At 38.3% G+C, this 13,457-nt stretch overlaps 2 protein-coding genes and 1 pseudogene across 9 annotated transcripts in view; 2 read left to right on the plus strand and 1 right to left on the minus strand.

The window, feature by feature from the left end:
• Positions 1-10,464, plus strand: part of LOC148119697 (UDP-glycosyltransferase 3A2-like) — a 33,321-nt gene extending 22,857 nt beyond the window's left edge. For all 8 annotated transcript variants that reach the window (XM_087896930.1, XM_087896931.1, XM_087896935.1 and 5 more), the window contains 3 exons: positions 3,213-3,444; positions 4,727-4,946; positions 8,707-10,464. In XM_087896930.1, the coding sequence (XP_087753056.1) occupies positions 3,213-3,444; positions 4,727-4,946; positions 8,707-8,983 (729 nt within the window). In that variant the 3' untranslated portion in view covers positions 8,984-10,464. The remainder of the gene's footprint in view (positions 1-3,212; positions 3,445-4,726; positions 4,947-8,706) is intronic.
• Positions 1-13,457, plus strand: part of LOC125397518 (UDP-glycosyltransferase 3A2-like) — a 152,205-nt gene that overhangs the window by 115,943 nt on the left and 22,805 nt on the right. The window lies entirely within an intron of this gene.
• On the minus strand, positions 7,414-8,308 carry LOC148119698 (small ribosomal subunit protein uS5 pseudogene; annotated as a pseudogene).

The raw sequence follows: 13,457 nt of genomic DNA on the forward strand, positions 1-13,457 counted from the left end.
ATCAGAGTCCGGTTTGATGACATGCTCATTCAGTCCCGGTCCAGCTGGATTTGGTGAGCTCCCATTAGAACAGGCACACTGCCTCAGTGGGTGGACCAAGCCCTTGTGGTCCAGACTTCCTTGCTCATCTTCTCCCTCCTTCTGGTCTTCAATTGGACCTTGGGAAGATCAACTCAATAAAATCAGTAACCCTTTTGAATTTATTTTTAAGTTATTTTCTGTGCTTGAGTATTTGCTTTGAATGTGTATGTGTGTACCTGGGCTCAGAGGACATCAGAAAAGGGTATTGGATTCCTGGGAGCCAAAGTTGCAGACGATTGTGACCTGTTATGTGGAAATTTAACTGTTGTCCTCTGGAAGGACAGCTAGTTCTCTTAGCTGCTGAACCACCTCACAAGACCCAAGTGTTCCGTCCAACAAGAGCAGGGCACATATTCTCTAATGCACAAAGCAAATTCCTTGCCTTGCTTTGTGTGTTAGACAGCACACAGACAAAAGAACCCCAGTAACTTTCAAAATCTTAAATTAACACAAATAACTTTTGTCACAGTGGGATGAGATAGAAATCAACAGTATATAAAAATAGACAAAACACTATAAAATAAGCAGTGAGGCTAAGGGAAAAATGAAGAGGAACATTTGCAAATATTACATATCAAGGAAATGAGACAAAACAGAGGGGGATAAGGGAGGACAATGAAACCAGACTTAGGTGAAATTTGTAGCCGTTATTTTCATCATTAGTATAGACAAGGTATTTGAAATTGATAACCTAACCTATCTGTGCCAGTATTAGGCACAGATGGTGAAGAGAAAACTAAGCAGGCTGCTAACAGAAAGAGGGTATTAAAAGAATCATAGTGTAGGTAACTGAAACGATGACTAGAAAAAGATTTAGAATCAATGCAAACAAAAGAGTAGTACGCTGACAAACCAGTAGAGTAACTGAGAAAATAAATAAAAACGAGTAATAAAATAATTAAGTTATGAAGTGAAAAAATTACCTAATATTACTTAAAACAAGAAAGATCATAAGGAAATTAAACAAACATGGTTTATCATCAAAATAGTTATCCTACATGAATGGAAAGTTGTGTATGCATGTCTGCTAACACAACTGACTCAAGAACAAATAAAAATCTTAAACTTTTGGCATTTAATTAGACTGAAACAATAATAAAATCTCTCTTTAAGGAAATCTAACTTAACATGGGTTAACTGGTGAATTAAATGAAACACTTAAGAATTAATGTTGGGGGCACTTGTCTGTTCTCGTCTGCTCATCCCTGAAATAATCACTCAGACACTATATTATTCAAATTACTGCTTGTCCAATCACTTATGTGTATTGCTAGCTTGCTCTTACATCTAGTATTAACCCATTTCCATTATTTTATATTTTACCACAAAGCTCATGGCTTACTGGCAAGGTTCTGGCTAGCAGCTTGCATCTCTCTCCTCTGGTGGCTTCATGATATCTCCTTGACCCTGCATACTCTCTGTTTATATCTTTTCTAGCCTGGATATATTCTGTTAAGTCATTGGCCAAAAGTAGCTTCTTTATTTATTAACCAACTAAAACAGCACATATATAGAAGGACTTCCCACACCGTTTCCCTTTTTATGTTTAAATAAAAAGGAAGTTTTTAAGTTTAACACAGAAAAATTACATATAACAAAAACAGTTATCAAGCAAGGATCATAGTTACAATATTTATATCTACCTTTATTTTTTATCATATTAAGGAAAACTATAATTATAACTATCTATTCTTTAACTCCATCAAAGACTCCAGAACAATATATTACCTAAGTTAACAGGAAGGGCATTGTAAGCAACTTCCAAAACTCTAGAATTGACAGAGATATCTCGCTGCTTGGACAGTCACTGAAAGTTCTGTACCGTTGGGGCATCCATCTGCAGCCTACAGGCCCATAGTATCCAAAGGCACTTTCCATGATGCAGGAAATTTCAAAGACAGTTTTGCCTATATTGTCAGTTTGTCAGTCACATTTTTCTGTGTCCTGCAGAATGTCTTGCAGACATTCTGTGTCCCGAAGAATGCTCTTGCCTTTAGGCAGGTTCAGCAATCATTTCTCTGTGGGTCCTGTATGTCCAGTTCATACAGCATAGCATCAAGTAGTCCAGGAAAGAGCAGTTTCTTGCCCAAATGGCTCACCAATGCCATAAGAAACCTCTTCTATGCCCATTATCCATTATCTTGAAGTAGATTGGTGCTTCTAAGAGCAGATGTGTCTCACTGTCATGAAATTTCCTAAGTTTTTAAAGCATTTTAAATGCCATATTCTATAGGTCTTTGAAAGTTTTGAAGATTATCTAACTAAAATATATCTTTATATATCTAGAAAATGCAACTAACATGACTATAAGCTTGACTACTATAGATGACTCTCTATTAACCTATATTTCATAATTACACATTACATTTTTAAATGAACTGCACAAACACAATACCTTAATCAAGAGCAGAAATATATATATATATATATGTATCTATATATACATATATATATTAAAAATTGATCTTAAATTTGTATCAATAAACAAAGATCCATACCAATGCAAAATATTCATTTGTCTACAGCATATCCCCCTTTAAACAATCATTTATAAATAATCATTTAGGAAATTTGGGTTTAGTTCTCTCCAAACTACTTCCTCTATAAATATTGGTGGTGGTTCCACAGGAAAGGAGACTTCTCAACCCATTCTATAAATCTATCATTACCCCATAACCAAAGCTAGAAAACAACACCAGAAGAGAAGACATTATACATCACAAAAGGTCAAGATATTTTGCATATTATATTTCTAGAATTAAAAAAGAATACAAATCATATTAAAATATTTAGGAGGGGACTCAAGTTATTAAACAAAAAAATTGCCCTTAACAATCAGTTTACTCCTGACCTTATACTTCTAGAAGTAGTAATCTGTTACTCAAATCAAATCTTGTATGTGCATTTGCTTAGGAGAGCAATTCATAATATCCCAATGGTGAAGAGAGGGCTGCCAATCAATGCAATCAGTAATCAGAGCAGAGCATGGGTCTATAAAGGGCGTTTTATCATATAGAACACAAGAAAATAAAAGTAAAGGTTTATTAAAGTTCAGGACTGATTTTGTGTCATAGCTACCTTGTCTTTTACAAACCATTTCTTTTGCCTTCTTTCCTTTATGATTTTTCTAGGACTTGGAGGATTTTATCTCTAAGTTTGGAGACTCAGGTTTTGTTCTTGTGGCCCTGGGCTCCTTAGTAACCCTGCATCAGACGAAGGAACTTATTAAGGAGATGAACAGTGCCTTTGCTCGCCTCCCTCAAGGGGTGCTGTGGACAGTTAAGGAAGATCATTGGCCCAAAGATGTGAGATTGGCCCCAAATGTCAAAATCATGGATTGGGTTCCCCAGAATGACCTTCTGGGTAAGCATCCCAAGACCTGCTACTTTATTCCTGTGTTTGTGCTTATGGGACTTAATAGATGATGGATGTTTGAATATTTGGGCTGGCAGAAGAAAAGGCTGCTGACAGGTAAAGATAGATCTCACACAGGCAAGCAAAAGCAATTAGAGTTCTTGGGGCAATCAGTCTGTGATCTAGACATGTGATAGCAGCAACTTCCTTTTCCTTCCAAACTCAGACAGGTCTCAAGGTCCTAAATAGATTTGTACCCTTGACATAACAATATTTAACACTGATCACTCCAATACAATCTTGAACAATATGTGAACTATAGATACTCCTTAGGGAAGTTGCCACTATTCTCACAATGATGTGAGAACTTTTCAGCATTTTAAAAATACGAATATAAATGTATGAATGCAGACACATTTTGATAGTTGCCAAAGGACTTAAAAACTCAAGAAGCTTACAATGATGTTGGGGGACTGAGGATATAGGAAGCTATTTGATTGTCAACTCAAGTAACCTCAGAGTCTGATTTGATTTTTGTGCAACAGAGAATTCCCCAAAGTCACATCACCTCAAATTATTTGTTTTTGTGTGACTTTTTGAGAACCCACCACTTCCACACACAATGACTGTATCAGAATTTTCTACCTAATTTTTTTTAACCTAAAATTTTGATTAAAAAGAAGCTGGGAAATTTTTCACATAGATCTACATTCAGTAAAATTACAGGCTATACAACAGAGAATGGACTTTATTTCTTGGGATCTTTGGCAGATTTTGTGTGAGGTATAGTTTGGGATCATTTCTTTATGATCATAAGAAATGTATGGTTGCTTTCAATATGGAGTGACAGATAAGATTGGTAAATACAGAAGTGTCTAATATATCATCAACTTTTGTTAGTTTCTCTTAAAATGGAGGAGATAATACATAGAATACAAGCTTAGTAAGAAGTCAGATGTTGAAAGCAAAAGAAGATAGAGGCAAGAAATTTAAAAAAAGAAGCATCAATAGAGAAGATGAGGATGATCAAAAGGACAGAGAAACATGCTTGTTTTGTTCCTCTCTTTATAGCTGTCACTGGGTTCTATGTACTTGACAGTTTTGCACTGAAGTAAGGCATCCTTCTGTAGAGGGAAGGCTGGATATCATATCCTAGAACAATGCAAATCTCAATATAAGGAACAGTATATCCATTATGTCCAGTACATTGGTATTTCTTGGGTCTGTTGCTTTACCTGGTATCTGAAACTTCAGAGTGAAATATTGAATCCTTTTTTTCCTTTTGCAACAGCTCATCCTAGTATTCGACTTTTTGTCACCCATGGTGGAATGAATAGCATCATGGAGGCCATCCAGCAAGGAGTACCCATCGTGGGAATTCCATTTTGTGCAGACCAACCTGAAAACATGATCCGAATAGAAGTTAAGAAAATTGGTGTTTCTGTTCAGCTAGAGACAATCAAGGCAGAAACGTTTGCACTTACACTGAAAGAAGTCATAGAAGACAAGAGGTATGCAGCTCTCTGGTGTTGGGATCCTTTAGGTTGAATTCAGGCCTAGCACTAAGGGGTCTGTGTAGTCTGTTTATCAATGAAACCAGAATTTTGTGGGGTGTGGTAAAATGAAGGAGGAGGGAGGCCGCTTGTAATTCCCAGCCTCCAGATAGCTTAGACCCAAAATAATCACAGAGAAATTGTATTTATTAAACCACTGCTTGGCCCATTAGCTCTAAGTTCTTATTGCTAACTCTTACATCTTAATTCAACCCATTTCTATTAATCTGTGTATCGCCATGTGACAGTGGCTTACCAGCAAAGTTTCAGCAATCTGACTCTGGCAGCAGCTCCATGGTGTCTCTCCAACTCTGCCCTTGTTTCTCCCAGCATTCACTGTAGCTTTCCCTGATTACCTCAGTTCTGTCTTTCTATAGGCCCAAAGCAGTTTCTTTATTCATTAATGGTAATCACAACACATAGAGGGGATTCCCACATCATCTCCCCTTTTCTGTTTAAATAAAAAAAGAAGGCTTTATCTTTAACATAGTAAAATTACATACAACAAAACAGTTATCTGTAACATGAAGGCCGGCTTGTTGGAGTTTATGCCCTGCCCAGTTCCCCACAGCTAGCAAGCCCCAAAGAAAATCACACAGAGTCTACATTAGGTTATAAACTTTTGGCCCATTAGCTCAGTCTTCTTATTAGCTCTTGTAGCTCATATTAACCCATTATTCTGATCTATGTTAGCCAGATGGCTTGGTACCTTTCTCTGCGGGACAGGTCACATGCTATTTCTTTGGTGGTCTGGTCAGGAGTGGGGAAAGAGCTTCCTTCTTCCCAGAATACTCCTATTCTCATCGCTCCACCTCTACTTCCTGTCTGATTGACCCACCTAAACTTCCTGCCTGGTCAATCAGCATTTATTTACAACATGATTGACAGAATACAGATAATTCTCCCATACCAGTTGTCAATCAAGAATTGCAGTTGTATATATTTTATCTTTTATCATAATTAAGGAAAACTATATTGTTACTATCTATTCTTCAACTCCAGCAAAGACTCCAGAACAATATAATATCACCTAAGTAAACAGGAAGTACATTGTAAGCAAATTTCAAAATTCTAGAATTGACAGAGACATCTCACTGCCTGGATGGTCATCTAAAGTTTTTTTTGTATTATTGGGGCATCCATCTTCAGCCTATAGGCCCATAGTATCCAGCAGACTTTTCCATGAAGCAGGAAACTTCAAAGACAGTTTTACATATATTGGCAATTTGTCTGTCATTTTCTTCTGTGTCCTACAGAATGTCTAGTAGACTCTTTTGTGTAGCAGGAACCCCAAAGAATGGTCTCACATTTAGGCAATTTGAGCAGTCCTGCATGCCCAGTTAAATAGTCCAAAGAGCAGTTTCTTGCTCAATGACTGGCAAACTCCATAAGGAGTCTCTTAGAAGCCCATCTTCCTCTTGAAGTAACTGGTGCTGCCAGGAGCAGACGTGTCTCATTGTCATGAAAAGTTGTAAGCTCTTAAACATTTTTAATGCCATATTCTGAAGTCTCTGAGAGATTTAAAGAATACCTAACTAGCTGAAATATATCTCTATATATCTAGAAAATTTAACTAAGATGACCACAAGCTTGACTACTATAGATTATTATCTAGTAGCCTATATTTCTTAATTATACATTGCATTTTTAAGTGAGCAGCACAAACACCTTAATCAATTATATGAGAATTGACCTTAAATTTTATGTCAATAAACCAAGATCCATACCAATGCAAGGTATCCATCTCTATAGCATATCCCCCTTTAAATGTAAACAAATATTTATAGACAATATTTGGGAATATGAGCACAGTTTTATTCAAACTGCTTCTTGATGATTGTTGGGCATAGTAATTTTTGGGGGTGTTCAAGGAGACCTTTGTGGGGGGTCTTGTTCAATCAAACCATACCAGTCTAGAAGCAATCACAGAGGTTCTCATCCTCTGTGGAAACAAGAGAAGAACCTCTTTTCCAAAGCAATATATCCTTAGAACCATATTTTGAATTCAAGATACCTTTAAAACATATATGTTGGCTTAGCTTAGCAAACCATACAATGAAATGTCTCTCTATACTTATCTCTTTTACAGTCAAAAATGCAAAGAAAACAAAATAATATACATAATCTAGACTCTCTGTAAATTCCCATCTTTATGTAGCTTATTTTTACTTTATTACTTTTAATATATATTTTATTATCTTTACTCCTTTAATCTTTGACTGTCTGTACTCTGTCTCTTTAAAGACTTTACTTTTTTTTTTTTTAAAAAATTGCTTCCTTTTATAACTCTCTATACTTCTTTTGTTCTCTCTCCCAAGCATATGTACATTTTAAAAACACAGTACATCTCCTTTAGGGGCCTTTTTCATCTGGATATTTATTGTGTATTTTTTTTTTGTAACAGACTTGATTCACTTTTATTTTTCTTGTTTAAAAACCCTTATGTGGTGGCCACAGCTGGAGCCTGGGTCCTCTGAGCAGAGACTCTGGTGTGGGTTTTCACTAGATGGTTAGTGAATTCCTGATAAGGAGACTTGGTGAACACAGTCTCTTTCCAGAGGTCAGGGGTCAGGTAGCTGTAGGTCTTAGAGATGGCATCAAAGGTGGCCTTGGCAAAGTTGCCCAGGGTGGCAGTGCAGCCCCTGGCTGATGTGTAGCAGTCATCAATGCCAGCCATCATCAGTAGCTTCTTGGGCACAGGAGCGGAGACTATGCCAGTGCCTCTGGGGACAGGGGTGAGACGCACCAGCACAGAACCACAGCGGCCTGTCACTTTGAAGGCACAGTGTGGGGCTTGCTAATCTTGCTCCCCCAGTAGCCTCTCTGCACAGGGACAGTGGAAAGCTTGGCCAAGATGATGGCCCCTCGGATGGCAGTGGCTACCTCCTTGGAGCATTTAACACCGAGACCTATGTGACCATTGTAGTCCCCAATAGCAACGAAAGCCTTGAACCTGGTCTGCTGGCCTGCCCTAGTCTGCTTCTGCACGGCATGATCTTCAGAACCTCATCCTTTAGGGATGCTCCCAGGAAAAAGTCAATGATCTCGGACTCCTTAATGGGCAGGGAGAACAGGTAGATCTCCTCTAGGGACTTGATTTTCATGTCCTTAGCCAGGCGGTCCAGCTTGGTGATGGGAATCCACTGCTTGTTTTCAGTTTTACCTCCGTGAGCCCCGCGGCCTCGGCCACGGCCACGGCCTCGCCCACGGCCTTGGCCCCTCAGACTGCTACCGAATTCTCCGCGGAAGCCGCCACGGCCTCCTAATCCTGGGCCCCTGGGTCCTCCGGGCCCTCCTGCTGCACAGGCGTCATCCGCCATTGGTGTTTTCCAGAAGAAGAAGAAGCTTGTGTATTGTTTTTATTGCATATCTATAATTCTTTACTTTCCAGGAGCACTTTTTAAAATGCTAAGCACTTCCTAAAACTTAAGTTGCACCATTACTTTGGTATATATGGTACTTTATGCTTGCCTGCCCAGTCCAGCATGGCAGAGCCGCTAGTGCCTCTGAAAGCCATGCACACGCCCCACTTTCAGGCACATAGCCAGTCCACATTGCCATCAAGCAAGCCGTAGCATGCTGCTTACAAACCCCATCCAAATGCTCTGTCTCCCATGACGTGTATGCACTTAAGTGTGTATCGATACATTTATGTATGTATAAAGTCTCAAATGTGCACAGCACATTGGTAACACAATCTCTCTGTGTCTGTCCATAGGTACAAGACTGCAGCAATGACTGCCAGGGCCATCAGGCGCTCCCACCCCCTCACACCGTCCCAGCGTCTGGTGGGCTGGATTGACCACATCCTACAAACAGGGGGAGGAACACATCTAAAGCCCCATGGCTTTCAGCAGCCATGGCATGTCCAGTACCTGCTGGATGTCCTCTTGTTCCTGCTGGGGCTCACTCTGGCCACCTTGTGGCTGTTGAAGAAAGTGCTGGGCTTGTTGCTCAGGACCCTGTGTGTGGCTAGGAAGGAAAAGAAGGCATAATGTTAAGTTTGACCTGGGGAGGACATTGGGAGCTTTCCCATTCCGTAGCACAAGGAACTTTCTCTTCCTGCTGGTGGACCTCCAGTTGTCCTCACTATTTCTGCTCTTTTCATGATCCTCATACAGTACATTGACTGACTGGTGACTCCTCATTACCTGACTTCCCTTGCTCTAGTACCAACCTTTTACCGGCCATTTCTCCTCTTCAGTTCTTTCTGCCATTCACAGTGCTATAAAAGTTTCAATCTCTATCTGACTTCTATTCTCTGGCTCTTACTTCTCCAATCATTTGAGATAAAAAACCCCACACTAGACAAATTCTACTTACTCCTTTTTTTCTACTTTATAAACTCTCTTTAGAGTTCAGATGCCTAGAGTGCTGTTACCCTGTTAGGGAGGAATAGCCACTCCTAAGATTTAATAAGAATCAGTTTACCTGAAAATGACAACATACAAATGAAGTATTCCTGGATATTGAATAAAATAATAAATATAGTTAACGGAAAATTGAAGGGTTGGTAGAAATCATTTTTGATATGACTTGTATGAAAGATTTACTTCCTAATGTGTGAGAAATTTACATAAGGAAAGAAAAGAAGCTACAGTCTGTCCAGTTATTGGAGTAACAACTATATGTAAAAGAGAATAAACCTGAGATTTATAAGTTGATACAGAATGAACCTCAGTGTTGTTAAGTAAGTAGATTTAAAAAAAGCAATAAATATAAAATGTCTTATTTTTTCAAGATAGTAGGAGTTAAGGGACAACAAATAACGTGTGAACTTTCTTCCATAAAATGTTATTCTCAAAACAAATATACATGGGAAAATCATGTGAGGGATCATGTGCAATATGTGGATGAGGATCCCATGTCACATTTCATACTACACACAGGGATTTTCATGTGAGCTAGCATTGTCTGTACAAAATATGTTAATTCTGAGATTCAGTCTTCCTGATGTAGATGAAGGATTTTCTCTTTTGCCTGGTACCACAGCCACTTCCAAATAATCACTCAGAGACTTACATTAATTATAAATGTTTGTCCAATAACTCAGGCTTATTATTAGCTAGCTCCTATGTTTAAATTAATCATTTTTTTTAGTCTATAGTTTGCTGCTTGGTTCGTGGTTTATTACCTTATTTACATGTCTTTCTTCCTCAGGGTAGTCTGGATGCTCCCAAATTCTGCCCTTCTTCTCTTGTATCTCTGCTTGAATTTCCTACCTGGCTCTATCCTCCTTTGCTCTGAACCAAATCACCTTTATTTATTAATCAATACCTAGAGCAACACATAGTCACAGCATACAGAAATATATTCCACAGCATATCTGCTTTTCTCTATAATCAAAAAGAAGGGCTTTAACTTTAACATAGTAAAACTAAATATAAAAAATAGTTATCAAGTAAAAATTGCAGTTACAATTTCTAGTCTATTTGTATTTAGCAAAATTAAATAAAATACTTTATCATATATCCTATCTTGTGATTCTGATGTTTCATATCTAATTTATCTTTTATTATAACTAATGAAAACTATAATTATAACTATCTGATCTTCAACTCCATCAAAGTTCCCAGAAGGATAGAAAAGTTCCTGAGTAAGCAGGAAGTTCATTGCAAGCAATTTTCAAACTCTATAATTGACAGAGATATCTGAGTGTGTAAACATTCACCCGAATGTTGGGTATTTAATGTTGGTTTCCAGTCTTCAGCCTACAGGCCTATAGTATCTGGCAGACTTTTCAGTGAAGCAGGAAATCCCACCAATGTTGGCAAAGTTCATGAGTCACTTTTCTCTGTGTCCTGCAGTCGGCAGTTTCTTCTGTGAAACAGGAACCTGAAGGATCATCCTGCCTAACTTTGCCAAAGTTTAGTGGTCATTTTTCTGTGGGTCCTGCATGTCCACTTTATACAGTATACTGCCAATAAGTCAGGCAAAAGCAGTTTCTTGCCCAAATGGTTACCCTTGCCACATTGAAAGCAAATTTTATAAGGAGTTTCTTCAATTTCTATCATCCTCTTGAAATAATTAGTGCTACTAGGGGCAGATATATATCTGTTGGGTCAAAATTATCTCATGGCCTGTATCTTGAGGCCTTTAGGATAGAAAAAAGCCTGGCTTGTGTTCAGGGCTTAGACTTCATGGCCTGTAGAACAGAGAAAAGCCTTGCTCGAGTTTGAGTGAGGATGAGGCAGCAAAAACTAGGTAGATGCCCCTCCAGCAAGAGGGAGGGTTTGGCTGCGTCTCTTCCGCTGGAGGTACCCCCATAACACATCATGTCACTCAACCTTTATAAACTGATGCTCACAGTAATAAACTGAGTTCCTGCTTTACTCTACTCCCTATTGTATCTGAGTGTCCTGTCTCATGGGGCTATGGAACAAGCATCCTACATTGTGGGGCTGGGGAATGGGCAGATAGCACACTCACCTTTCTCTGAAAAATAAGGAGACCTAGCAATGGCTAGGGGAATATGGAGGCTCGAGAAGCCTTGCAACTAAAAGCTCAAGAAGTCAACATGTATCTGTTGAGAAAAGTCACAGTTTTCAAATATTTTATGTGCCAAATTCTGCAGGTCTTTGAAGTGTTTGAAGATTACCTACCTAATTGAAATAGATCATTGTATACCTAGAAAAACTAATATGACTATGAATTTGAATATTATAGATGACTAACTATTAATCTGTATTTTTAGTTATTTATTACATTTTTAATTGAGCTACATACACATAATACCTTAAAGAAGAATAGAAATACATATGCAGTAAAACAAAATTAACTTTACATTTGCATCAATAAACTAAAATCATACCAATGTAAAATTTTTGGAGATTAGAAATGTTTTGCAATTATAGTAGATTCAATAATCTATTCTTTTTTCCATCATTTCTATATCATATCCCCTTTCTTCTGTTAAAAGAAATTGACTATGAACAATAAAAATTCATAACCAAGCCCCTTTTAAAGAAAAAAACTTTTATAAAGTAGAGTTTGGGAATTTGGGCATAGTTTTCTAGATTACTTTCTGGTGATTGTTGGGCACTGCTAATCTTATAGGGACTCTGAGAAAATTTGAGATCAAGGCCAAATCTTGGGAAGATCAGTTATAACCTTTGAAGGAGGATGTCATCAGTCAAAGTTCAGGAGGAGTCCCTTTATCAAATCTGGTCCATGTTAACCTGGAAACAATCCATAGCGTCTTGTTTCCTGTGGGAAATCATTTTACCAAGCAATACATACTTTAAGTTCCCAATACAAATGCATTTTGGACTTCTGTTTTAGAGTTAAAGCATTTTAAAAATATTTAGGTCCATGTATTTTATCAGTCTCTCTTTCAGTTTCATGTCTCTCCGCACCTGTTGTGCCATAGGAACTCCTTCAGCCTGCAGCATTTAAGTTACCAGCCTACTTGGGCATGGCCTCTTATACTACAAGTCCCAATGTAAAGCGTGTGTTCCCTCTCCCTTCCAGCTACAGTTTCCATGTAATTATTTTGGGTAAAGCTAGCCAGGAGCCGGGTGGTGGGAATGCGGCCTGCCGCTCGCTCCTTCTACAGTTTTTAAAGACTTTATCATATTATTTTAAGCTATTTATTCCTTTCTATAACTTTTGGTCTCCTTTTTATTTTTTTTCTTAAGGCTATACACACTGTAAACAAATTAGAACCTGGTTAGGAGGTATTCTGTTTGGCTCCTTTTTTTATTTTGTATCTTTCAGTGTGTTTTGTTGTATAAGCTAATGTTAAATCCTACACATAGTGTATGATTGATTATCCTTTTATATTGAGGCCTGTGTGAGACTAGGGAAACTGATTACAAAGCTAATCTCATGGCAACTGGTGGCCAGCTCCATCTAGCAGGCAGGCTTAAGGGGACACATCTCCTTCTGTGCTGCTGCTAGCATGAGACTGTAAGACTAGAAAGTCCAGTGTGGCTCCAGTTCTGTGCATTCAGAACCTTTTTCAAAATTTCTTGGGTCTTATGTGGAAGTAAGTGCACCATGTTTAAGTGCTGAAGCAAGAGGTTAATACTAGGTGTCATTAGGTTTTCTCCTTAATACATCTACCCTACTTTTTGTGGCAGGGTTGTTTTTTTTTTTTTTTTTTTTTCCTGGAGCCTCGCGATTATTCCAGACTGGCAGGACAGAAAGGCTCCAGGTCCACCTATCTTTACCTTCCTATTGCTGGGATTATAGGTGCCTGGCTTTTTCTGGTCACTATTGTGTATCTGTACTTAGGTTGACAAGTTCTTCATTCACCTAACCATCTCTCAGTCCTGATGTCTGATGTTTGAAGCCAAGAGAAGATGGGTGTCTTAGCTCCAAAAGAGGAAAAAGAGACGATCTTCATCTTTGTTATAATTTTTTTTTTATTTCAAGTACTGAGCAGATGTGACAGTGCTCAGATATTTTGGGTGAGGGTGAAATTTCCTTACACTTTATACTGATATAAAGGCTACTTCCATCTGGTTG

The sequence above is a fragment of the Myodes glareolus genome, chromosome 15 (assembly GCF_982192425.1).
Source record: "Myodes glareolus chromosome 15, mMyoGla1.1, whole genome shotgun sequence".
Lineage (NCBI taxonomy): Eukaryota > Metazoa > Chordata > Mammalia > Rodentia > Cricetidae > Myodes > Myodes glareolus.